Source organism: Phasianus colchicus, chromosome 3 (genome assembly GCF_987193195.1).
Source record: "Phasianus colchicus chromosome 3, bPhaCol1.hap1.1, whole genome shotgun sequence".
Lineage (NCBI taxonomy): Eukaryota > Metazoa > Chordata > Aves > Galliformes > Phasianidae > Phasianus > Phasianus colchicus.
Window position 1 is genome coordinate 24,949,148 of NC_143438.1, and position 24,423 is coordinate 24,973,570.

Below are 24,423 nucleotides of genomic sequence, written 5' to 3' on the forward strand. Positions count from 1 at the left end.
TTGAGTCTTCCTAAAACTTGCTTTTTACTCTACTGTTTATGATTTTTTTTTAAATAAATATTACCACTATAATATTTGAATTGAATTTCTGACTTAAAGTGACAAATTAGGTTCTTCTGCCCATCTTGTTTTATGGGAGTATTTAAAGTTTGTGGCCTTTAGGATACTATTATGCAAGCCGTTGCCTCAATTTCTTCTGAGTACTACAAGTTAACAGAGGTAGGGGGAGAGTTAAAACAGACTTGAATATTCTGAAACAGTGTTGGAAGCAGGTGGTGAAATGAAATGCGGCTTCTCAGGATGAGCAAAGATGGCATGATGTGAATGAGAATGACAGATGCAGTCCTGAAGTAGATGCTTCTCAGATTTGCTTCTGTTAAAGAGTTTGGGCCCCTTTTTCAAACAGTGGTTGTTATAAGTTACTCTGCAAAATACTGTGTATGGAGAGGTCATCAATAAAGCATTTGTTATTCACTTGTGCTGGTTTAAGTGAGGTTTTGTCTTTCTCATTTCTGTTCCAGTTAAAGCGGGTGGGATGCGGATTGTGCAGAAACACCCACACAGTTCTGACACCAAAGAAGAAAAAGATAAGGATGATCAAGACTGGGAAACCAGCAGGTGAGTGTTTTGGTTTTGTGAATAAGCTGCAGCTAATTTCCATTGCCTTGAACGTTATCAGCAGTTTGTTTTACTTGTAGATAGCAAAGTAGTGGTACAGTTGTTTTTGTATTATAAAATTGATTTTAAGCAAGCAAGTTATGTGCTTTGTGAAGAGAATTGGAAATTCTGGTGTTTTTTCCACACTGAGCCTCCATTAAATGATCAGGTAAGAGAAGGTTAGAGGAAATAAAACACAGCAGTTTGAGTAAGATATCATCTTTCCTAAAAGTCTGAACATCATTTCAGGCTGTGCAGAAACAGAAGCCAGGCACATTTGGACACAAGCTTTAGGTTGTCAGTCTCCATTTGAGATGGTCTTGCTGTGTGCTAATGGAGTCCTTTTGCTGTTCAATTTGTACTTCCTTCTCTGTAAAGCATTTGGCAATATGGTGTCAAGACAAGTAAGAATGAAGTTATTAACATGAGCCACTTTAGGTGGGCTTTCTGCTGTTTTCATGGTGGAAGATATCAAGACAGCTGTTATGTGATAAATCTGCTTAAAAATGCTAAGTAACTGCTGTGTAGAAATGAAAGCAGGAGAGATTCAATGAACTAAGCTGTATGTTTGGAACATTCATACAGACGCTTCCAATTTTTTTTGCTGCTTTCCTTGGCTTGCTCTTTTTTTTGTAGCCAGCACTGTATTTACCTAGAACTCTTATGTACTAGCTATAACTGGTATTGCTTTGTTCTTACAATTTGCTCGCAGCAAAAAATAAAATGAGAGCACTGTTCTTGTGCTTTAGTGAGACTGACTTAAGTAATGTTTATTTAACATCTAAAACAATGGTAAGAAAACATAAGCATTGTAAAAGTGTCTGAATAAAAACTGACTACTGTTGGAAAACTGTTCCAAGTCACACTTTGCATTGGAAAGAAGGAGCGCACTTATGAGAAGGAGAGAATGATTTTAATTGATGTTTTCAAATGAAAGGTTGGAAAACTAAAGTTTCTGCTGTTTCTTTGCTGACCAAATTAGTCACCTTGTTCTTCTTTTTAATGGAGCATAAGTTGGAACAGAGTCTGTATTGCAGTTGAGTTTTGTCTAAAGGAAGGAATTGTGTTTTGTGGCTAATTTAAACTTTGCTTGGGTTTACACGCTTTTATTTATCCTGTGTATTATACCTGCTGTTTCTTCCATTTCCTTGGCATGCCAACATCACAGAGAGGGAATCTCAATAGAGTCCAAATGACAAGGCTTTTATTACTTATTCACTGTACCTCTGATACAGTTTAGTTGTCTGCTTTATTTGTTTCTTTGTACAGGATTGTCATTTTCCCCTGTTAGTCAAATAGTGTAGGGAGAAGTTTACGTTCTACCTTGGTAATTTTAGCTATGTCTGTTTTAGCAAGTAAAGTGGCATGATAGGAGCAAATCTGTAGGTGGAGACATTGTTGAAGACTTAGTGTTCATACTGTGTGTGCGTGTTCTGGAGACTAGTTTGTTTGGTTCTTTGAATGAATGACCAATAAAAGCTGGCATGTGTTAGGTGTATCCTTGGAATAAGTGTTCCAGTTTAGTTTTGTCTGTGAAGAGTCCAGGTTGGGCGCCCATAGATAATCCACAATGCAAAGAACAGTGGGGGCAGTAGAATGATTAGCAGGTTGGGAGGGCAGGTCACCTCCTGGTCTTAGTTAAGATGCTAACATTAATGACATTAATATTGTAAAGCAGGATCAATTTTTACTCTTAAAGGAGAGTAAGAAGTGTGATGTCTTCTGTACCTACTTTATTAACTGGAATTTAGTTAGCTGTTGCACCTCATGAAATCCATTGCCTTAGCAACTTGATCAATTTATTGTCAAAATATGCACTTGGAGCCTGCTCTTTGCTTTGCTTTTGTTTTAGACCATCTGTTATCTGTCTTTCAGGCTCTTGTGCATACTTATTCTTGAGCATGTTTTTTAATACAAATAACACTGGTCTGAATTTCTTTTAACTCTTCCTGTGAAGGAAAGTGGCAGGATGAATATAAGGAGCACACCTAGGTAGAAACCAGCGTGGATTATAAAATTTTAAGTTTCCTATCAGAGCTGGGAAACCTTTCTCTATGAGGGTAAAAAGTTTAATGTTTTAGGTTCCTGTGGGAATGCATCTGCAACTGATGGTTGTACATTCTGTAGATGTGAGCAAGAGGCTGTTCAGCTATAGACAGGATAAGCAAGTTCCACAGGTCATAGTACATAAAGCTGTCAGAATTAAATTAATGTGCCTTGCAGCATGATAGCTGCTTTCCTTCTGGAAGCAATCCCTAATTCTGTGCCTCTGCATCTGGTGCTCCATGGTGACCTTCCAAAACGTTTGGATTTCTAGTGCCAATGGAGAGAGGTTTATCAGCTATGGTACTAGCTTTCTGTTGTGGTTTCTCTGGCATCAATATAGTTTTTGTCAAGAGACATAAAAGTGTCTTTTCACTAAACAGATGTTTTTAACTTTCTACTGTTAAAGTCTTTGCCATTTTAAAACAGCCATTTTAAGGCAGTGTTGTTGATATGATGCAATCTCTACTCCATGTTGCATTCAGAGTAAAAAAAAAAAAAAAAAAAAAGCAAACAGATGTTGAAGCAGTACTTAGCAGGTGTTACCAACAGCTCACAATGATTTAAAATAATAAAACAAAGGAATAATAGTGTGTATGTTCACAGGGAGGCTACAGTGATTTAGCAGTTATTTTAATCTCATTGTAGGTTTAGTTGAGGACAGACTAATGGAACTGGCAGTTAGTTATGGCAGAGGATTTCAAGTTCTCCTAGAATTCCCTGGGAGCTTTTGAGAATGTGTCCTTTCCTAGACTACACATCAGCATGGGAATCTAAATAGTTTAACAAAAAACATTGAGCTAGAGTTTGTAGAAATACTTACGGCTTTGGAGAGGCTAACGTTGTTTTTGTAGTGTGCTTGAGGGATAATGCCTTATGTTAGTATTGCTTGAGTTAGTGTAAGTGAAGCTGATATAGGTAACTGAAGTAATTAACGGTACAGTGACAAAGCTACCTGTAGAATGACATTCGCCAGGTATATCTTTGATAATTCTTTTACTTGGTTGTTCAACACCTTGCAGTCCAGTTACTGTAATTTAGTTTCCAAAATATTTTATTCAGTCCTGCTTCCTACAGTAACAGTTTGACAGTCTACTATTTCATGATTGACTTTTCATCATGGCAGTTTGTGATCTCTTTAATACGTGGTAAGATGGTCTTGTGTTAATTTTAAACTTTTCCTGTAAGATGGTTCTCAGCTTCAAATGGTAATGGTATTACTGTAGTTTTGCTTAAAGAGGAGTGGTTGGTCTGATTCTGTGAAGAAGAGCTTAATGAAGAAGGCAGAAATTGCATTGCTGGATTTAGGTGAACTAAAAAAATTTTGTGCTTGTGAAATCCAAAGCCAGTATTGTCACTGTGGCCTGGATGTCGGTGGTGAACCTGAAGGCGTGGATGAAGTCCTTGGCCTTCTTGTTCTTTAGGACAACAGTGATTTTGATTAGCTTGACTGGAGATAGTACACTGTCTGGATAAGCTTCTGGTCAAACAGCTTATTGCTGTAACTGTTGCAGATGTGTCTTTTTTTTTAATGTTGCAGTGTTGATTTACAGTCATTTTGATTACTGCTGGAAAGTTTTCTGGTACATGATGGAGGTAAAACATACAATTAGAAGTAAGGTTACGAATAGGAACTGTCATTTTTCAGGGAATTTGGAATAAATAGGCTGTTCATAATTCTAAATTTTATTAGAATGCATGTTTAACTGAGATTTGCAATATCATGCTCAGTTCTCTGCCAGAATTCGACTCTAACCCTAATACTGAAGGGCAGATAAATTCAAGTGTTCAGTTTTGCACAAAAGCTCCATTGTCAGTTTAGGACCTCAAGAAGAAGAAATGATAGTAAGATATTGGTATCTAGATAATTAAAAGAAAAAATAAGGCAGATATCTGGCTCATTTTCTTATTTTAACAAGCAATAAGCTGCCAAGGCTTTCTGGACTAAAGATTATTCTCTTTTGTTTCATTTCTGATACAGGGCGGGATAATAACAGTGACTTAATTACTGAATATAAATGCAGTACAGTTTGAATATTTTAGTTAAGTTACACTTTTTTCTTTGAGAAGTGAAAATCTCAGAAGTCTAGACAGTGGCTATGTACTTTCATTCAGAAAAAAATTTGTTTTTCCTTTCCCTCGATTAGCTTTCTTGCAACTAACAATAAATAAGCTGTAGGCAATATTTCTGTTTTCATTTGTCACTGAAGAGTCTTTTGTCACTGAAATTTTTTGCTATGTAATAACCTGCTTTATGCAAACATGATAGAATTTAAAAAGTACAAAGTAATTATACATCTAAGCCATTAGCACAAGTGTGTATGCTTCTTAACACCCTAAGCATAGAAACCCTTGAAATTATTTTTATGTCTTGCATTTCATGCTGTTCTGGTTATTTAGCTGGTGCAGGAACTGTAGAGTTGAGGTCCTCGCCCTTCAACTTGTTCTGCCATACATCATAAACAAGAACTGAAAATGACATCATCTGACATTCAGTTCACTTCGCACACAAGGCTTGTAGGAGGTAACGAACGTCATGGATGAAGATGTTTCAATCAAGTTTGTTCTAATATTGTCTCTTTTAGAGATAATACTTGCTTGATGAAAGAAAATCTTGGTAATTCTAAACAGAGTCAAAAAAGAAAAAAAAAAAAAAGACAATTTATGGATTGTTGAACTTAGAAAGTAAACCCCAAGAATGGGCAGCTCTACTTCCATACGTATTCAGAACAAACAGCGTGTTAATGTTTATCATGTGTAGTTCACCAACACAATCTAAAAGAGATCCTCTTCATCTGTGTTCCTGTATCTGTTTAGTGAAAATGGTGGAAAAGTGAGCATTTAAAAAAATAAAATGGGTGGGGATAGATAAGATACTGTATCATCTGCTTTAGTTTTTGGAGAGGAAGTATTCAACTCTGCATAGGTCAAGGATTGACCCAGACTTTTATGTGGATGGTGCCACTTCTTTGCCTTAATAAGTCCGTTGGGCTATTGTATCACTATAGGTGGCTTTGCAGGAGTAAATTGATAATACTTAAAGGTATCAGTCATCAACATACATACCTTTTTTGTTTGTTTGTTTGTTTTTGGTTTTTTTTTGACAATTCAGTTTTCTTTTACTGCTTTTTGTCTTTTCCCTGCTTTCTTTTTGGGGCCTTATTCTGTTACCTCTCTGAGGTGAGATGCTTTGATACAAAGATTACATCCAAGGAGAGCATTATTTTGGTTGACCATGTGAAAACTGAAACTTAATTAACTGTGTGGATACAGTAGTTGTGACACCTGAGGGTTTTTATTCATGTCTTTGGTTTCTGAGCTCTGATTACTCGGGTATGGAATTTTTGGAGACACTTGTCCTTAGAGGATGAAATGTCTGGGGGAAATGAAATGGAAAAAGCACCCTGGCTGTGAACACCATTCTTGCAGTTTCTGGGAAAAATGCAAACCACAGCTAACATTGGGTGTTATTCTCTTCTTCATATTAGAGTTTGATGTGACTCAGACTTTTTCTTTACTTGGTTAAGTATTTCAAAGACTAAAAGGCAATTTTGCTATCAAAAAGACTGTAAAGATCTGCGATTATACTTTTGTGATATTCTTAAAAAGAGTAAAGAACATCTTATCCCAGTAAGGGAAATAGGTTTCTACTCTCCAGAACATCTTTATTTTTCTGAAAGATTGTGTCGTTTGTGGATTTTTTTCTCTGATCCTCTTCATATTTATTATTTTGGACTTAAATTCACAGTTAGGAGGACAGCTTCTTAAGTGTTACATTCTTCTGCTTTATGTAAGTGATATTTTCCTTAACACATTTTCCCACTTCGTTTTTCATCTTCAGTCTTAATCTTTTGCATAGAGCATTTATGATTAACAGATGCTCAAGCCTAATAAAGTTGAGCTATGCATAATTTAATTACATAAACATAAGTAGTATTAGCAATTTTCAAGCAACTGTTTCAGGAGTATAACTTTTCCTGATGACCAGTCATGCAGAGAAGTAACAAGATAAGGTTCAACACAGGTCATAGCATTATCAAATGCATATATTGTTACAGATTTAGCTGTAACTACCTGCCAACGGTTTATGGGTTGGTTCTGCAAGGGGGCCCACGAACCCATGAGCTGGGAAAAGGGAGAGGGGAAAAGGTTAGGAAGATGGGCCTAAAAACAAAACAGTGGCAGTGATCTGAGGAGAAACAAACTAATTCACTAGAAAAGATTAAAGAAATGCAAAATAACACATGATAATACAATATAACAGGAATTGAAACTAATAAATAAAATGAGAGTGTCCAAAAACCAAAGGCCTTACTCTAGTGCTGAAGGTGAGATATCCAGCCAGAATGAGCAGAAGGGCAAAAAAAGATGGACCTCTCACGATGTGCAAACAGTTCTATCTTTCCATCTGAACAGAAGATGGAAACAGAACAATGCAAAGTGCTCTGGGGTATGTAGTTCTTCTCTTCTGAGAACCAGGTACCTGGAACTATCAACAATCCACAGAACTGGAGCGTTAACTCTAACTCCCAGTGCGCTGCATGATGTTATGATGTGAAATACCAATCACACACAAAAAAAAAAACATAAAACCATGACTTATTTCTAAATGCAGAACTTCTGTAAACCAAGAAAAGTGTTTGTGAATATCTCTGTTTAAGTGAAAACATCTGTACGTGAATGGAAAGGAGAAGCTAGACAAGATTATTGACGATGCATTCTCATACAGGAAGATGCTTCCAGTATTTCTTGATGCTTGAAAGAGTAAGTCGATAAAACCTTCAAAGTGCTACTTATTTTGTTGTATGGCTAACTCTTTTTGTATTCCAAGTATTCTGTGCATGTGTGAAGAGAACTAAGAAAAGATCTGATATTCCACCCCTCAAAGTGAATAGTAGATATACCATCCGCCTCAGTGAGAACCTTGTTCAGTCTCAAAGAAACATATGTTGTCTTACGACATTAACTGGAATGCTGAGTTGATTTGTCAGGCAAGCTGGTGTAAGAAGAAGATTGTAAAGAATGAGTCTGTGTGATGTATTCATATGTATTCTGTGTGGTGAAGGAAGTGAGAAAGCTTAGTCATATGTGAGAGTAAAACGAATGTGAAGGGAAGTAGTATTTTGAGTGACAGAGTTCATGTAGCATGACATTCCATGTCTGTACAAAATGTGAAATCTAAGATAACAGCTTCAGCAGTTATTTTGCATTGTATTTTTCTCTTGGTATCCTAATATAATGCATGAGATAAAGGTTCCTATACTAGCTTGAAGGTAGAAAATAGTGCTGAAAGAGGATGTTATGTGGGTGTTATAATGCATAAAAATCTTTAAATCCAAATAGTATAATCGAATGATTTTCATTATGCCAACTAAGCCCAAATTGTTATTACTTAAGTATTCAGCAATTCTGAGATCCTTCTTAAAGCTGTCTGAATTTCTATTAGAAAAAGCTGCCAAAGAACCAGATGCTACTCATTTATTTAGAATCAAAAACCTATGTTTGAAGTGAAGCCACCATGAGCTAAAAATGAGTGGGAGGTGTGTGAGATTGACACCATGTGTGCCAAGAGGGGATCTAGTTTTTTCAAGTAGCACCTTCCTTTCCGTTGTTTTTTTTTTCTCAGCCTCAACTGTGGTAGGGTCTGAAGCAGCTTAGTATGAAACTAAACTTTAGAATTATCTTTTTTTTTTTTAATTGTCTTTGGGATGAACAGGAAGGGATTTCATGCAGCTGCTCCCAGAACCCTGGTAGTAGAAGCTTGAGACATGTGAGAAAGAATTAAAGACAACACTAAAACACTTATTGCATTATTATCAGAGTTTTATTTAGTCTGCTGTAGCAGTTGGGAGAGCTGTTCCATTGCAGCAGATTACTTGCTTAGAAAGCATTCACTGCAGTAAATTTGCTGCCTTCTGATTTATTGTAACATTTCAGTAATAGCAGCTTGGTTGGAGGCATCCTGTTAAAAAAAACTGCAATTAGCAAAAAAATCTCAGTTCTGATGGGTTTGGGTTTCTCTGGGACTTCCTAGGAATTCCTTAGAATATGTACAACACTGTATATGTATAGGGCTGGGGCTGCTAATGCATTCGTGTGGGAGCTGCTTTTCTTGCTGCAGCGTACAACGAAATTCCAAGGTTTACATGCTGGGAGTTTTCTTTAACATGAAACAGGATAGAAATCTTTTTCCTTCTTAGACTTGTTTAGCTTTAATTACCAAGGATTGCTTCCTGGAAATCAGTTTTGCATAGCAGTATTTGGGTTAGCACCTTAAATCTCCTATAATTTATTTAGATTTGCTTTCATTACCTTTAATCTGCAGCATAAATTTTGTAATTCTGTGTTCTTCAGGCTACAGTCACCTGCATAAGTACAAACTGAGCTTTTGTAACAGATAAGAGTGAAAACAGTCATTGAAGCAAAGAGAAGAAGGTCTTGATTTACACGTTTTTATTTCCTCTTTTTTTTTTTTTTTTTAAGATATGAGTTGCACTGTTAGTTGATGATTCATGATCTGCCAAATCCAACTTGGCTTAAAAGAGCAAAAAAAATCCAACGCTATGTTTTAGCTTTCAAAATATGTAAAGAGAAGGAAATGTAAGAGTGGCTGGAGCAAAGAAAGATACGTCGAGTCTGGCAGGGATTTTGTACAGATCTTTATCTTTTTTTCTCCCAGCTGAAGAGTGAGGAAAACAACCTGGTAAATATAGATTAAAAAACTTAGTTACATGTTAGTCTAACAAGCATAGTCATTGCAAATAAATCCTGCATTGAAACTGATCTGTCTATAGATTGTTGTGAATAAAAGGATGTTTTTGATTTAGAAGTTTTATTTGCTTCTGATTATCCTTCGTGTACTTTGTCTTCCTTTATGTAAATCATTAGAATAGATAAATATCAATGTATACAAAGAAACCTGAAAATCTTTATGCAGAAAACAGGTGCTGTGATTCAGTGTCTGGTTCTTGATGTTCATGACTTTTCCTACTCAGTAGTGAGCTTCTCTTGCCCCCTTACAGCACTCCTGGTGTGATAATTCTTATTTAGGATGCAAGTCTGTGGTCCATCTGCTGCTAGGCTGGAGGTTAGGGAAAGGTTCTTCACCAGCAGGTGATTGGGGAAGAGGTACTTGAAAGCACTTAAAAATTGATAGGTCAAGGTGCAGCATGGAGATGGCACTTTGGTCTGATCTTCTGTTCTCTTTCATGTTCCTTGCAATCTTTAATTGTTCGGTAATACTGCAAAATAGAAGTGATATCATAGAGATTATCAGTAAATCAGGTAGAGGGGAGATGTGAGATGCTTTTATTTTCTCTCTTTCGTAACACAACATTGGAATATCCAGTGAAAATACAAGGTACTGAAAGGAAATATTGAACATGTGGCCTTTCTTAGATGAGCCAGTGGCTCTCTGAACAAGCTGATTTATGTGTGTAGAGAATTTTTTATGATCATATATCACAGCAGTGTGAAAATCTAATAAGGATTCCTTTAATTGCACTGTAGCCTGTATTGCCTCACACACTGAAACACTTTCGAGAGGCTGGCAGTCTGGCTGCTGTCTGAAATATTCATGTGGTTTTTGGCCATCTTTGCTAGATTCCTGTCTCTGGCATGATAGTAGGGAAAGAAAGAAAGGTTGAGTTGGAAACTGTGCTGTGAACAGAATAAGACAACTGGTAAAATGCTTAAATCTCTCTGTTCTGTAGCAATAGCTCTGATTCTGTTAGAAGCTTCACCATGCAGCCCTGGTCATAAGCTAGCACAGTTTAGTGCTAGCTGACAGGTAAAATGAATCAAACGTAGGCTACAGCCAGAATGTGAATTAACCTCTTTCTCTTCCACTAGCAAGGAAGAAGTTGTTACCTGATGTTATTGGAATAGAGTTTGAGCCCTGTGTTTACTCTCCAGGCCAACAGGGGAAATGGTCTAAGTCTTCTGGAATCACAGGTCATAGAATGGTTTGGGTTAGAAAGGACCTCAAGGATCATCAAGTTCCAAACCGCCTGCCACAGGCAAGGATGCTGACCATTTGATCAAGTACAAAATGTAGTACAGATGATAATACAAACCCTCCAAGTCTGTCTTACAACTTTCTTGAGAAGAAAAGCTTTGAGTCTTATGACAGGACAAAGCTGACTATTTTCCTTCTCTCATGTTTCTGTTGATGTGAATAATCCTTTTTCTCTGAGCCTGGTGGTAAGTTAGAAACTGCAAGAGCTGTGTTAATTTATGGTCTCATAACAGTAAACAAAAGCTGTATGTATGCTTAGTTCTGTGAGCAGTTTCTGAAAAACAATTGTTGTGAGATACTGTTGGATTGTGTTCCCACCTGTCTGTGGTCATGACGGTATTACTTGCAATTGTTCTTCTGCCTCAAGGGCCATTTTATGTTTTAGTCACAGGTATCTGCAGTGACTCCTGTTCTGTGTAATTTGTTAACATGTTCCATGAAGGACTAAGCCTCATATTAAGCACAGTAAGCTATCTTTAACTAGGCCTGGTGAAAGAAGAGCCCTACAAGGCAATCAGAATGATGTTATGCTTTTAGGGTAGGCTGAGGTGCAGATGTCCTAGTTTCAGATTATTCTCTTTTTCTCTGTATCTGGCTTTAAACTTAGGACTGTTGCTCCCCAGTGCAGGGTTATCACTGTGGAGGTAGAGATGTCTCTCCTTTGCTGCTGTGTGCTCCATAAGGGACCATGGGGAAGTTGAATCCTGTGCAGAGTTTTACAACTTACTTAGGAAATAAACTTCTGTATCTTCAATATACCAGCGTTCTGTGCAGATCTCTGGTAGTTCTTCCTTAAGTTCATGAACCAGATGCAGGTTTTTGGTTTTCATCTCCAAGTTGTAAATAGTTTTATTGTTTGTTACCTGGCATGCAGAAAGCATAGCTGCTGATCTTGATATTCCTCTATAAAATGTCCTATAATAGTGCTTTGAGGATCTCTGATGTATGCTATGTCTGTTAAGTAGAGAAAGATCAACTTTGCAAGGTACTCTGGAACCTGGTACTTTCTGTCTAAGAGCATAAGGACTGAGCTAAGGTTGATTATATCTACAGGGAGTACTTTAATTATGTTGTTTTCTAATTGGTGTGGAAAAATTTCAGGCAACTGGATAGCTTAAAATATTTTTAAATGACCAAGCAAAAAACTGTGTGATATCAGCACATTTGTCTCAGAAACTTGATGTCATTGCAAGCAAGAACTTTACAGGGTTTAAAAATCTTACAATAGCAGTACATAGATAGTATCATTTATCTATCAGCTGACTTCTTAAAAATAAATAAATAAAAGCGCCTCCATCTGATGTGGGAAAAAGAAACTTCCTTATCAGATTCTTGTATAATTTGCTTGCTGTTGTATATCTGACACCTTTTCCTGAGGCAAGATGAGTCTGTGAATGTGAGGTAACGCGGGCTGATACTGAATTAAAAAGAGGAAGTTTTCAAGGCTAATTTTGCTGGCATTTCTTTTTGTGTGTATTTTCTTTTTTCCTTTCTCCTTTAGATATGTGAAGACTTCTGTCCTTGAGTGTCCTCTGTTTCTGGTAGCTAAAGAGACACTGTCCTCACTGTGTTACTTTGGTTATTGTTCCTTTCCATTGTAGCTGCTTTGTAGATCTCATTTGCAAAAGAGTTGAGGGCAGAGACAGATGAAGAATCTGAGGATAAGCAGTGAAGTATAGAGGATACTGTGTTTATTAAATATCAGTTCCTCAGAGTATATTGTCGTCCTCATTTAGCAGAAGAATATAAGAGAGGTTCAATATTCCATGTATTCAGTATAACTTATTAGCTGCTACATTAGTGAATGATAGAAATACTTAAGTCAAGATCTTGTGTTTTCTTCTTTAGGGAGGGAGAGAAATCTTCATTCTGTATACTGACAGTATAAGGTAGAGGTTTGCTGTGTTCACAGTAAGAATGACAGGAAGAGCAGAATTTGGACGTCAGGGGGAAGTTCTTTACAGAGAGAGTGGTGAGGTACTGGAACAGGCTGCCCAGAGAGGTGGTGGATGCCCCGTCCCTGGAGGTGTTCAAGGGCAGATTGGATGGGGCCCTGGGCAGCCTGGTCTAGCATTAGGTGGGATGGTTGGTGGCCCTGCGTGTGGCAGGGGGGTTGGAGATTCATGATCCTTGAGGTCCCTTCCAACCCTGGCGATTCTGTGATTCTGTAATCACCTAGCAGGAAGAGGCTATTGCAAAAACCGTGCGCTGGATGAAGGAGGTGTTTTGAAAGAGTGGTGTTTTAGTTAACACATGTTCTTTCATCAAGAAACTGCCTGTCAGGTTTAATTTGAAATGAAATTAATTGTTAGTCTGACAGCTTGATGTTCTGGGAAATGCAATAAATACACTGGTACTAAAATTATTTTCAGCTCTATTCTCTAGCCATTGTTGGACTTAATGAGAAAAGAAGAGCTAAAACATGCGTGTTTTTAGGAACTAGTTGTTATAAATTATGCTTGTGTGGAAGTAATGTACAAATCTGTGCTCTTTTAATCAAACACTTTAAAAACTGTTTCATAATCTTTACTAACACAGGCATATGAAGATACTGCTAGTTCTGGTGACTTGTTAGTATGTTTATTCCTATGTTTTTGGTTCTGTTGATATTTTGTTTTCTTCAGTGGTGTATCTGGGACAGTGAGAAATCTGAATTCCCTGAACTATCAATATTTAGAACTAAAGCATTAATTTGCATTTTTGGTCATAAGAGATTTCATTTGAATCACTTGAACTTTAAAGAACTAATTGCAGTTGGATTTAAAAGGACAGCGAGGTCATTTTCTCTGATCAAAGCAAAGGCTGCAAAGAACTGTTTGGCAACTGACACTGTTAAAATCGGAACCAATTGTCTGAATGATCAAAGTTCTGTTGTTACCATTTCACACTAGTCGAGTTCGGCAGTACCTTTCAGGCAGTCATAGAACGCACTTAGTTCTGTCCAAAAAGAAAAGAAGCTTGCCAAAGACTGCTATGAGTCTAGCTTTGTAATTAGAAATACTGTGCTATCTCAGTAAGGTAAGACTTCTGGATTAAGCACTGTCTTTATAGACAGCTGCTTTTACTTTTGCCACCACTTTTTCATCTTTGCTTTGTTCCAGCAGTACACATTTTCTGAGGAAGTGTTATACTCTTATCAACTCTTACCTTGTGATAGTGGGCAAAACTGTACAACAGTACCAGAAAGATTTCTAGCAAAACTTTTAAGTTAACTTGTCATATTTAAAGTAGGCATTTCTTTCTTCCTGAATAATTATTTTTTCCTCTTCACAATCTGCCAACAGAATGGTACTAGTTATGGGCAGCAGAGAAACATGCCATTTCCTGAAGTTGCATTTTGATTCTGCAGCAAGAATTAAATAAGTAGAAGATCCTGGCTGCAGAAATACATAGAGACTAGTGTCTCCAAGCAGTAATTTATCAGTACTGTTTAATAAGGAGAAGAATTAAAGGTCCTGAGGGGATGAGTATCTTTCTGGGACAGGAGTGAGATTCAGGGCATGTGGAAGAAGAGATTGTAATTGTCTGAAAAGATAGTGGGAAAGCAGAGCTGTGTGAATATAAGAGACCTGAACTGTACTAGGTGAGACAGAGAACCTGCTGAGATTTATTTGGAGCTAGATAGAAAGAAGAAACTGAAGGAGGATTTAAAGCAGAGTGGAAGAAGAATTCAAACCTGATGAACAGAAAGGAGCAGAGAAAGGCATGTTTGCTCCTGATTATGCTGTTGCTTTGTGGCCAGGAATAATATACAAAATATTAACAGTGCCCTTACCTCATACATTTGCTGGCCAGAGCAAAGAATGACAGCTTATTGCTATTATCACTTTCCCTCCTGGTGAATTTAAGGATCTTAAAGTGCTCATCACTGTGGTGGTCAGGTTGTGTTGTGTGATCAAATCTGTTTTTCCAGTTTTCTTTTTACTTGGAGAAAACTTGAAGAAAATTCGTGTCATACAAATGTACTATCTAATGACTTGTATGCAACCTTTCAACCTTGTGAAAGTGATCTTCAGGAGAACAACAACAACAAAAAACCTGTCTTCCTTTTATTTATCCTGCTACCAAAGGAATTTTCAAGGAGTAATATTACTGGGTGAAACTAAGCTTAATAAAAATAAATCTTTGAACTTCATTGAGCTTTGGTTTACCAATTTTCTTCTAAAAGTAGTAGGAGATATTGAATATCTGTCTTTTTTTTCAGATCATTATTAGAGGGAAGCATTATTTACGTTTTGGAGATGATTCCAGGTGCTGAAAGCAAAGGCAGTGGTGAAACTTCAGAAAGCTCTCAATTGTGGGTAGCCTGGCTGAATAGAAACAGATGAAGACAGAGAGCTGTTGATGAGATGAATTAAGGGAAGTGATCACAGTATACTTCAGTTATTAGCAGTATTGTTTAAGGTTTGTTATTGATCACTGGAAGCAACTTGTCTGGTGTAGATTGTCTGGTTTACAGTACTATATTTCTATGTTTCTTATAAACTGTGGCATATTACACAGTCCAGAGTCTGGATCATGTAGTATTTCAGGTTCAGGAGGTCCTCAAGATCTCTAGACTAGCCTCAGAGCAGGGTCAACTAATGTAATGACCAGAATACTCAGGCCTTTATCTGCGTTGGTCTTGAAATCCTCCAAAGGTGGAAGCCACAGAATTGGTTGTCCTCAGGGTAAGAAAATTTCTCCTAATAGCCAGTGTGAACCATCCTTGTTTCAGTTTATGCTTATTTTCTCTTACCTTGCCACCATATACCACCATTTAGAGCCTGACTTCATCTAAGATGTCAGAAGACAGCCTCCTTTGTATGTAGTGGTAGGCTCTTGGCCCAAAGCCTTCTTTCCTGCAGTTTGAACAAAGCCAGTTGGCTTGAGCCTTTTCTCACAGGTTGAGTGGTCTGGCACGCTGATCATCTAGGTGGTTCCACTAAGTTCACTCCACTATTTTGATGTCCTCTGTGGGAGGCACAGAACTGGATGCCATATTCCAGATGTGATCCAATGAGCCCTCAGGAGAGGAAGATAATTTCCCGCACAGTCTGCACATCCTTGTGTACTGCTAGGGAATTACTGATTCATGTTCGGTTTGCTGTTCACCAGGACTCTGGGAGAAAAATATTAGCTGTAAAACTTTGATCTCTTCTTCATTAAGTACAACCTGCATTTCATCACTTGGTGTGCTCTGTTTTAGGTTTCTCTCCAGTTTAGCTTCATGTGTGTTTTCCACTCTTTTACAGATCCCAGAATGTCTTTTTTTTTTTTTTTTGTCTTCATCTATTCCTGCCTGACCTGTCAAGATCATATTTTCTGCACTTAGACCTCTTGGGATTTGTCTCTGTAAGGGTATATAGTAGAGACATCACAGAGAAGCAATGATAATAAAGCGTGGCTGGTGTATTATGTTGTTTTGGGAGGATATTGCAGTCTGCTGAAAATGGAGGAAGTCCCATTTAGCCCATGAAGTTTTGAGGACTCCTGTACAGGGTAAACTGCATTTGCTGTGCCTTAATGCGTACCTAGTAGGTATATGCAAGCACAGATGCTTTCAAAGTATAATTTACAAGCACAGATGAAGTATCTAATTAGTCCCTCACTTAACACTGGGAAATTCAGATGAGTTTTTGAGCTCCTTGCCTTTTTTGAGGGGCTTGAAATATTCAGACTTGTCACACGCCTGAAAATTCCTACAAGTCTTGCCTTGTCTGTGTCCTTTGTCCATCATGGGACAGTTGTTATCTGCTGTCACCTTCAGGACCCCTCACGTGTTTTTGCCCCCTCAAAACACTGAAGGGAAAATTCTTGACAAAGGAGCATTAGCTGAGGCTCTCTTCTAAGCAGGGCTACATCCTTTTTTTTTTTTTTTTTTTTTTAAAAATCATCTTCTCCTGTGAGAAGGATTCTACCTACAAGAGGGTGGGTAGCCTTTTTGCTGTGTAGGAAGTCGAGCCCTGGTGGGAACTGTCTCAGTTCTTCTGTCAGTCATGCATGAATATTTCAAGAAGCATCAGGATGAATTTTTTAAAAGTTAAGAGGTAATATGCTTTGACTTCTGTACAGCTAGAGGTGTTCCAGTGAATAATTTCATGTGAATCCCACTGCGTGACTGTTGTGCACTTCTTCAAGGTCCTTACCTTTTTATCTTTTGCTTTCCATTACTTGATGAATTCCAAGAACCATGTGTTGGAAGAAAGCAATCCTCAGCTGAATCTGTACTGATTTTGAAGTATTTGGAAAAAAGCAGGGGTAGTTTATAATGTGTGAGTTGTTTTGTTTTAAATTGAATTTGGAGTATAGTTAATGCAGAGAATGTAAGATTATCATCCCTCTGTTGCAACTAAACAGTTGGGTGACTTAGAGAACACTTCCTGCAGTGGTTAAGGGATTCATCTCACTGATGAAGACATCATCTTGGAAGACGTTCTCAAAGAGAAAGTTGGGTGCACTGCCTGGCCTTACTGTGCTGAACAACCGTGTGGAAATAGGTGGCCAGGGAGCCTTGATTTTGTACGTGAAGATTGAACCAAGTGGAATGAAGCTGGTCCCTAAAAAGTACTTCGGTTCTTCAGAGTTGATAACTAACCTTTTAGTATTGATAACACAGCCTGGTTCTGAGAAACGAGGAAATAAATGATCTCTTAAGACTGACCTGTGTGTGTAGTATTCTTGCCAACTTCTCCTCTGCATCCCAGTAGGAAGCAGTTTACACTATTAAAATATTAGAGGACAGAGGGACTGTGATTTACAGGCTTCTTTACTGTCACTTAAGATTGTGTTATGCCTTCCAGTGACAGTTGCACAGGTGAGCGTTCCATGCAGCTATTAACATGATCAAAATGATTCTTGATTGAAGTGACTAATAATTTTAGGTTCTATGAAGAAAATACTATAGTTGATTTTGTTGTACGGTCTGTCATTTGACCTTCTTAGGATCTGCAGACATATCTCAAGACTGATACCAAGTTTGAATGTTGTGGTGGTGCTGTTTTTTGTTGTGGTTTTGTTTTTTAAATTCCTTCTTGGTTTAACTTTTCAATTCTTGCTACGTTCTTTCCCCACTGGGACAGAATATCCTTCACAAGTACATGCTGGCAGGGTGGTCAGTCCCAGGCTGAACCTTACCTGCTGATCAGGCTAGTGTTGGTCAATCTGTGAAACTTAACAGAGGCAATGGGAATGGACTGAAACATAGGCAATTCTGTCTAAACATTGGGAGGTATTTCTTTGTTGTTCAGGTGACATAGCAGTGGCGCAGGTTTCCCAAGAGAAGCTGTGGAGTCTCCTCTTTTTAGATCTTCAAAAGCTGCCTAGATACAGTCCTGGATAAGCAGCTCTGAGTTGTCCTTGCTTGAGCAGCAGTTTGGACAAGAGGATCTCTAGAGGTCCTTTCCAACTTCATTCCTTTTGTAATTCTGTAATTGATTCCTCCCTTGTTACAACTCTGTAATTTTGTTTTTATTCTTTCAGCATTGTTTGTCTCTCAGATTTGGTGGTTCTTCTAGTTCTCAAAAATAGGCAGAATCAGTGAAGACAGTTTAACTTTATGAACTGTGTAAATACTATGTATGCTTGTATCATTTTAAAGGGATAATATAATCCAAGACAGCAGTTTTAAAGCAATAAAAAGTGTAGTGAACTTTAGTAAGAGTGAGAAGAAGCACTTTCCCTCTTTGTTGTTGTTTGGGAGGAGACACCTAAGCAGCAGTCTGTTAGTCAGGATGGCCCTGCAGAGTTGCATAACGTTTTCAGGGTGAAACCTTGTGTATGCAGCCCCAGAATGTCATTAACTAGGCTACTGGGACCATTGGAAGCCACTTTTTGATTATCTCCAGAACCATGCTGGTCCAAATTGTCTGATTTAATTTCTGATCAACAGGTGTGCCAGTATAAATGGGTGTGTTCACAAAATACACGTGTGTGCAGTGACGTGCTTTTAAAAGCAAGTAAGACGTAGTGATCTTCCAAGTGAAGCTGCAAATTGCCATGGGCATTAGAACTCCAGAGATGTTCTGCCCTGAGCACTGAACCAGTGCAACTCTGTAGTGATGAGTCTGTTATCTGTAACTTGTTGTCTATTAGCATGGCTGGCAGAGCCATAGCTAACAGTGAGGCAAGGCAATAGAGAAGATGGGACAGGGGATGAGGTCACATGAACACACGTATGAGTTGGCCTCTGCTTTCGTTGTCCATTCTGTGCTCAGGATTGTTGCATTTTCTTATCACAGCCAAATTATTCGTAGAAAAGTAATGTTTAGCTGTAGCAAAACAGTTTACATGGACTAGAAACAAAACCAAGGTCAAGTACGTGGTTGTGGACAGTCGGCTCTTTTGCTTTGCCGTCTTTAGTCTGCGCATTCTTGAACGACATCTTTTCATGTTATTCTCCAGGATTATGTGCTGCTTTGATAGTGATTATTCCGGCTAAGTTGCACATTCTACTGAAAATTGAGAAGTGGTTTCTTGGGGTCAAGTACCCTACTTGATTGAGATCCTTCACAGTTTTCAGAGATAGTGTTCCTATTTAAATTAAGTGAAATTGTGAATACCTAATCTATTTGGAAACTATGGCAGGTTATATTAATTCAATAAACCCGGATTCCAAGTCCAAGTTTAGAAACTGCTGCACTGTGTGTGCAATGACTGAGATACTGAATAGGTAAGTATTCCCTAGATATTCCAGAATACATAAATACTGCTAATTTACAGCTTTACATTGCTACGTTAGTATATTGATCTTACTCAAAACCCAACCTACCTGGAATAGTTGAGTCTTGTCATCACGAAGCAGTCTTCCAGAAATTCACAATATGCATGTTGGCTAAAAGATAAGAAATAAATAGTCACACCTGTCAGCCTGGTGCAAGTTCTTAATTGAATTGTTCCTCATGATTACCATACCTAAAAGAAATGGTAATAACAGGTGGTCAAATTGGTTGGTATGTCAAGTGTTAGTGAAATAGCATTAAGTGAAATCAATATGAGAGTCTGAGCATTGATTGGTTGCTGAGAAGGTTATCAGAGCTGCTTGCTCTCATATATGAGATATTACCTTGCAGAGAGATCTGAACTTGTGCCCAGGTATATTTTTCAAATGACTGAGGCTAAAGGTAGATTGAACTTCCTGTTTTCGTGTTTCTGGCAGAAATAGCATCAAGTATGTATTTGTTCCCTTGTATATTGGCGCATACTGTGCTGGATTTTAATGTGCTGTGTGTACCTAGCTATGAGGCACTAGTTGGCTTCCCTTCTCCTGTCACTTGCCAACGGACAGGGTTGTTGTAATGAATTTCCTTTTTGATGTTGTCCTCTGCTATCCTTGTAAGAGATCTCTGCTACCTATCTGGAGGTAAGACAGTTTAATTATTACCTGTGAGATGCTAGTCCTCTCTTCTGACATTTAGGATTTCCAGTCTCTTGTTGCAGAACTCACCAATCCTGTTACTGTGCTTCGGTGATCCTGTTGCAATGAGATGTGCTCTGCAATAACAGCCTGTTAATTGTCTTCCCAGTTGTTTCCTAACAAAGGCACATGTGAGCCTGCAGGTTTCAGCTGTTTTAACAAGAACTGCTTTCTCTGAATGTTTCTTCCTGCCTTGTCACTTACATTGTAACAGGCACTTATCCTTTCACCACTTTCTAGAAAATTATTTTTGATACTTTTTCAGCAGTACTGCCAAAGAAGAGGACTTTTCCACCTCTCTCCCCACCTTTTTTTTTTTTTCATTTTCTTCCTTTCCCTTTTCCCCAGTTTGCTTCGCTCATCTTGCTCTACAGTTCCCTATTCTGTACTAATACCCACTACTTTATAAATAAACAATACGAGCTATCTGGTCGTTGGAAAGAATGGGCTCGGCTCTTTTTATTTCCATCCACAAACAGTGAGTACTTGTCTGAGCCATGGATTGTGCTTGTATCCCCCTGCACTGTTCAATGCTGTTCTTTGCAGCCGAGATTCATCAGTAAAAGAAAAAAAAAAAAACCAACAACAACTTTTTTTTCTTGCTTAAAGCTCTTTTATAGTTTTTTACTTCCCTTGATGTGTTATAGCAATGAATGAGAATCACTGCTGTAAGATTTGTGGATATTTCTTTCTTTGCAACTGGGAGTATCTAGACAAGATCTCTCTGATAGACAAAAACAAAATTAAGCTTCAGTTTGCAGCTGGCCATTATGTAGCAGCAATAGCACTGCTGTCATCTAGGTGCCTAGGGTATGTCTCAATGGACTCCTTCTCTATGAAGATTTTAAATAGATACGACAGGAGCCCAATACCCTCCTGTCAATTTTAATGTCATAGCAGCAAGAATTCAGAGCAAGTATGCACAAGAGAGGTCTGTCATCTCTTCTGAGTATGCGGGTTAATAATGGGAATGCCACATTGGTTAATAGAAAATTTTGCCATAAATACTGACATTGAATATTAGAAAGTGATTTGGTCTTTCGGTAAATTAAGGATTTTCTCTTTACACCTGGTCTTTTTGCTTTTTTTTGTGATGGTAAAGTCACAATGAATGTGTGGGTATTTGACATGGAGTGTGCAAACTTGTTTGCAGGTTGAAAGCAAACAGTTTATAAAATGTAATCTCAGGAAAGAATGCTAAAGGATTAGAAGTGAATACAAAGACAAGCTGTAAAGCTATCAGCTGTTATTGTGGCGGCTTTTCTTCGCTCTTATTTTGGGTTCATAAACATAGCTATCATGTTTTGACTAAAAAAAAAATGATAATCCACATTATTGGGCTTTTTTGTTTGTTTGTTTTAAGATTGACATATTTTATAAATTACTAAGCCAGAATTTAGAGTGTTACTGGGATGTGAGACCTTCCTCAGATGTATGTATTTCCCTCCATTTGATTTCTACTGTCTGTCTCTTAGTGTTCACATTCTTTCATGGTCTGCTTTCCTGATGCAAGCAAGTAAACCATTTGAATACTTTCTTGGTGTTCTTTGACTTAGTCATGTCAGGCCAGGACATCTATAATTTTCTCCCTACGTTTTTTGATTAAGAAGAAGACAGCTAAGATCCAAAGTCGTCCAGTTCCTTTAAAGTATTTTAAGACTTCTCTTTTCCAAGGTTTTCAGCTATTTCTATGATGATCTGAATTCCAAACAGTTTAGCTGAATCAGGCAGTGCCTCATCTTACACTCCAGCCTGCAGCAAAATTTGGTTGCTAGAAATTCCAAATTCCTGTAGTTTTTTCTATTTACACATGAAGTGATTTGCTGTGAGTCAGAGGTGTTTTTTCATGAATGTACCAGACTTGGAGCAATTATTTATATATAAAATTATGACTTAAATTTAAAGTCATCACTCTTCTGAAAATAAACAGTATTTGATAATTTACTTGCTATTGTGCCCAGTTAATGTGCTATTATTCAAAACAAGCAAAATGTACTGGTTTAGGAGCTAGCCCTTGGGATCTAGACTATCAGAGGTAGTTGGAGGTGAAGGAGATGGAGAGGACCTTCTACCAGAATGTACCATTAAAAATTTCCTGTGGTTCCTGCTTCTGCAGATGTTGAGCTCCCTCTAAGTGCTTGCTTTCGTAATGAAAACTAAATAGAGATGTTTCATATGGAATTCTTAAAATAGAGCCAGCATTACTACATAGTAGTTTTAAGTGTAAATCGCAATAGCCTAAAGAGTCTCAGTGGTGGGAAGGACACAAGAAAATGTAACAGAGCTAAGAGGTAAAAAGAATATTTTTGCAGTAGAAGTATCTAAATTTAGAAAATATTTCTTCAAAATGTGAAAACTGAAAAGAATAAGCTGTCAGTCATGACACATTATGAAAAGTCCTGCCCTATAGTATTTACAAATGGGCACATGTGGTTGCCTGGATGGTAGAAGGGTGCACTTATTCTGATAATCACTGTTTCTGCTTTTTAATTATTTGAAAATCTCATTCTGGTGTCATACATTTACATTAATTTTCACAGTGATGTCCTGGGACTCCATTACTCTGTTGACCTGTACAGAGTAAAAATGACATTCTGAATCAGGAGAGACCTCTGCCTTTGGTTATTGATGGACTTCTATAAAAGCTATCTCCTGTCTCATTAGCAAGTGAAACTATAAAATGTCTGTATGTCCAATTAGACACAATATGATAGAAGTGACCCTTTGAAGTGTTCAGAAATGTCAAGAGATCTTCTGAAAAACATTTTTTTTTTTGCTAATTTAATCTATATTGATGCTTAGATAGTTGCAATTTATTTTTTAAATAAGTAGTACATTCTACTTAGGTCAATTGTCCCTGATTTCAAAGGTGAAAAAGCTAATAACTTATTCAGTTAGCTCCCATTATTATATTGTCACTTTTTAGACTATGCAGACAGTAGCCAGAGGTACCACTAGGCTGATGTTTTGGATAAGCTGTGTTCTTGCTGTGGACACCCTTCAGAAACGCAACTGCAGACAGTTGCTCTGGCCAGAACTATGCTGCCAGGTAGTGGATAAGGTAGGAGGAGTCATTTTTACAGTGTTTTTATTTCTCCTGTCCTCTGTGTGAAAAACTGTTTGTTCGAGCAGCATAAAATACTATTACAAACTACTAGTATAAAGCACCAACATTATTTCTGTTGTTTAATAAGTGTAAATTCAGCTGAGACTGTGGATGCTTGTTTTGTTTCCTTTCCTCAAACTGATCTATTTGTTCTGTAAAAAGCAGGCTGAAGAAGCAGAGCTGTGTATGCATCACAAACAGAAGAAGATGTGATCTAACTATGTTATAATGGCTGTTTAATAATGTATGTAGAAACCAATGGAGCCAAGTGGTTATCTGACATCTTGCAGGTTCTGTAATACTTGTTTGAGGAATTGAACTGCTTTAGCTATTTTAGTTAAAGCAATTAAATGCCATTCAAATGTGTGGAGCACCAGGGTGTGACAGACTTAACAGACTAAACTAGAAAATGAGCACTCATTTTTGTTAGATTAACAGAAAAATTGCTGGTAGTATTGACATTCAGGAGATTTTAGTTGCTTTATGGTTTGTACGTCTCATTTAAATGAATGAGTACTACTAGAGAACTATATTCAGATTAAACAGCACGTTGATCTGTCACCCGTTTGCACTGTCACAGATTTTATTATCACTTAAAAAGTGAAACATCTATTTTGTGCTGAGTGGAAGTTTACCATCTAAGAACTACTCTTGAAATCCTCAGACTGCAGTGCTTTAAATCCCATTGCTATTGATTTCTTCAGGGTCATTTCCTGTGTCTTTCCTCAGTATGAAGTTCCAGCCCTGTTGACATTAGTAGAACATTTGCAGTTTATTTTAGTAATATCGAATGTTGACCTTCTGGATTAAACCCTTAAGATAAAAACACAGAAGGAAGAAACAATCTGTTCTGTGTTCAGGTGACTGGATGTTTCTAGATGAAAAATGAAGATTCTGCCTTACCAACTACTGCAACTCAGAGCAGGAATTGTAATAGTAGTAGAGGAGCAAGGCGATTGCTTCCTGGCAGGTCAGAGGAGGTTGCTTGATCTGGAGAGATTCAATTTCTCAAAGTTGGCTTAAACAGAGATATGCCCTTGTCTGAATCAGAGGGCTGGAGCACCTCTTCTATGAGGAGAGGTTGAGGGAACTAGGATTGTTTAGCTTGGAGAAGAGAAGGCTCCAGGGAGACCTCACTGTAGCTTTCCAGTACTTGAAGGGAGTGTATAAACAGGAGGGGGAACTCTAAATCAAATCTAAATCAAA

General features: G+C 37.8%; 1 protein-coding gene across 1 annotated transcript in view; it reads left to right on the forward strand.

Moving 5' to 3' along the window:
- DAP (death associated protein) overlaps positions 1-24,423 on the forward strand; it is a 43,518-nt gene that overhangs the window by 6,707 nt on the left and 12,388 nt on the right. Inside the window, exon 2 of the mRNA XM_031589219.2 lies at positions 522-618. Coding sequence (XP_031445079.1) covers positions 522-618 — 97 coding nt within the window. The remainder of the gene's footprint in view (positions 1-521; positions 619-24,423) is intronic.